General features: G+C 39.4%; 1 protein-coding gene across 8 annotated transcripts in view; it reads left to right on the forward strand.

Annotated features, from left to right (window-relative positions):
* PSME3IP1 (proteasome activator subunit 3 interacting protein 1) overlaps window positions 1-2,352 on the forward strand; it is a 33,215-nt gene that overhangs the window by 20,565 nt on the left and 10,298 nt on the right. For all 8 annotated transcript variants that reach the window (XM_037729301.1, XM_017502656.2, XM_037729300.1 and 5 more), the window contains exon 6: window positions 1,537-1,601. In XM_037729301.1, the coding sequence (XP_037585229.1) occupies window positions 1,537-1,601 (65 nt within the window). The remainder of the gene's footprint in view (window positions 1-1,536; window positions 1,602-2,352) is intronic.

The following is a 2,352-nucleotide window of genomic DNA, read 5'->3' on the forward strand; positions in this document are numbered from 1 at the left end:
AGTTGCTTTTAAATTTAGTCTATTAAAGCTGGGCGTGGTGGCTCAGGCCTGTAATCCCAACACTTTGGGAGGCTGAGGCGGGTGGATTACTTGAGGTAAAGAGTTCGAGACCAGCCTGGCCAACATGGAGAAACCCCATCTCTACTAAAAATACTCATGCCTGTAATCCCAGCTACTCAGGAGACTGAGGCAGGAGAATCGCTTGATTCCAAGAGGTGGAGGTTGCAGTGAGCTGAAATTGTGCCACTGCACTCCAGCCTAGGCTACAGAGCAAGCCTCCATCTCACAATAAATAAATAAATAAACAAATAAGATAATTAATTTAGTCCTTTAATAGCTTTTCATTAGTAGATTTGGTCTGTTTATAGTAAAATTTTAAAATATAATTTCTATCATATTAATGTCTTTTGACTTTAAAAAAATATTTTTCCTGGCACGCACTGTGGCTGAGGTCAGGCGCAGTGGCTCATGCCTGTAATCCCAGCACTTCGGGAGGCCGAGGTGGTGGATCACCTGAGGTCAGGAGTTCGAGACCAGGCTGGCCAACCTGGTGAAACCCCATCTCTACTAAAACAATACAAAAATTAGCCAGGCATGCTGTGGGCGCCTGTAATCCAAGCTACTCGAGAGGCTGAGGCAGGAGAATCACTTGAACTTGGGAGGTGGAGGTTACAGTGAGCCGAGATTGCGACATTGCACTCCAACCTGGGCAATAGAGAAACTCTGTCTTAAAAAATTTTTTTTTAAACTTGTATTCTTGCATTTAACAAAATGACTGAGATATAAAATTCTTTCATTCATTTTTTTCTTTCTCCTAGTTAGATTTACATACTTTATTTTTTTTCTCATAGTGGCCAACCTTGAAATTTACCAGACATACGTCCCACGGACCTTAGAACCTTTAGCTACAATCACCTCTTCCTTCTTTACATGCTGCTGTTGTGCAGGACTTCAGTATTGTCATGTTGAACACCACAAACTAGATGTTATTTTTTGATACAGACAGTATTTGTTTAGATTTATATTTGTGTTTGCCAGTTTCTTTGTTCACCACCCCTTACTTCTGGGATCATTTCGTTCTTCACTGAAATATATTCCTTATACATTCTTTTAATGAAAAATCTTTTGGGTGACTCTTAGAATCTCTGGCATGTCACTGAAGATGTTTTCTTCAATCTGTAATTACTAAATGTTTGTCATTTGTGAACATGTCTAAATGCTCTTGAAATCCATCTGTGATTCTAACCAATTTGAGTGATAAAGACAGCCAAGAATCTGAATCTGAAGTTTGAAGTGATGCTTGAAAATACAGTGCTTTACTCCCTGGATTTGTCAGGAGTTTAAATTGTCTTTATGACTAATGATGCAATTGGAAGGAGATTAAGAATCTGAAATGAATACTTTTCATTCATTTTTATCATCCCAGTTTCTTGAGACTGCCTAAGACCCATATAAATAGTTATTGGAGCTCCTGATTCCCTAAGCTTTGATCCCCAAGATTAGACATAGCTCACATCACCATGTGTTTTGTTGCAGCTCAGAGAGTGGCAACAGTGTGAAAAGACTGAAACCGGAGCCTGAGCCAGATGACAAGAATCAAGGTGGGTGGCAGCCTTCATTACTTTCTCATACTCAGAATACAGATGAACCACAGTAAAGGGCTGGAATGCATTGCATCTGCAAATGAATACATTTCTGTCTTTAAGCAAGCCTACCTAGGTTTAATTTACCCAACTATTTTATGCCAGGCAAGATTTTATACCAGGCAAGAGTTTGTCAGCCAGGTAAGAGTTTATACCAGGCAGGATTTTATACCTGCAAAAGTTATTATGGTAGAAACAGTGAAACTGATCAGTGAAAATGGTACTCTCCCAGGAATGCTTACCAGGCCCTGGTCATCATATCACCTCTGCTTACAAAAGGTTTTTTTCTGTTTCTCCCAAATGTCACTTTTTTTATTTCACCTGGCTTGCTACCTAACAGGAGGTAAATACCTGGCTCCTGCTCATTGTTGGATTGGATTGAGCCTAGAAGCTTAATGGTTTCTAAGAGTATACTTCCTTGGTGCTTACCTTTATGTAAGGAAATCTGTCTCTGTATTAAGTGGCAAGAAGTTGTAAGTGAAGGTGAATGTTACTGGGGGCTGGATTAGGGATGAGAAATTCAAGAGTGTGTTTTCATTTTTAATCTAACTCCGTGTGGGGTTGAGACACTGAACTAAATTCCATGGATCAACAGGGCTTACATTAATTTCTCTCAAAAAAAAAATGATGCTTTTTAATATGCATCTACTAAGTGCCAGTGGCAATGGGCTATTGCTGTTACCCTTTTGCTGTAGAACCTACTTTTAAA

Source organism: Cebus imitator, unplaced genomic scaffold (genome assembly GCF_001604975.1).
Source record: "Cebus imitator isolate Cc_AM_T3 unplaced genomic scaffold, Cebus_imitator-1.0 Scaffold297, whole genome shotgun sequence".
Classification (NCBI taxonomy): domain Eukaryota; kingdom Metazoa; phylum Chordata; class Mammalia; order Primates; family Cebidae; genus Cebus; species Cebus imitator.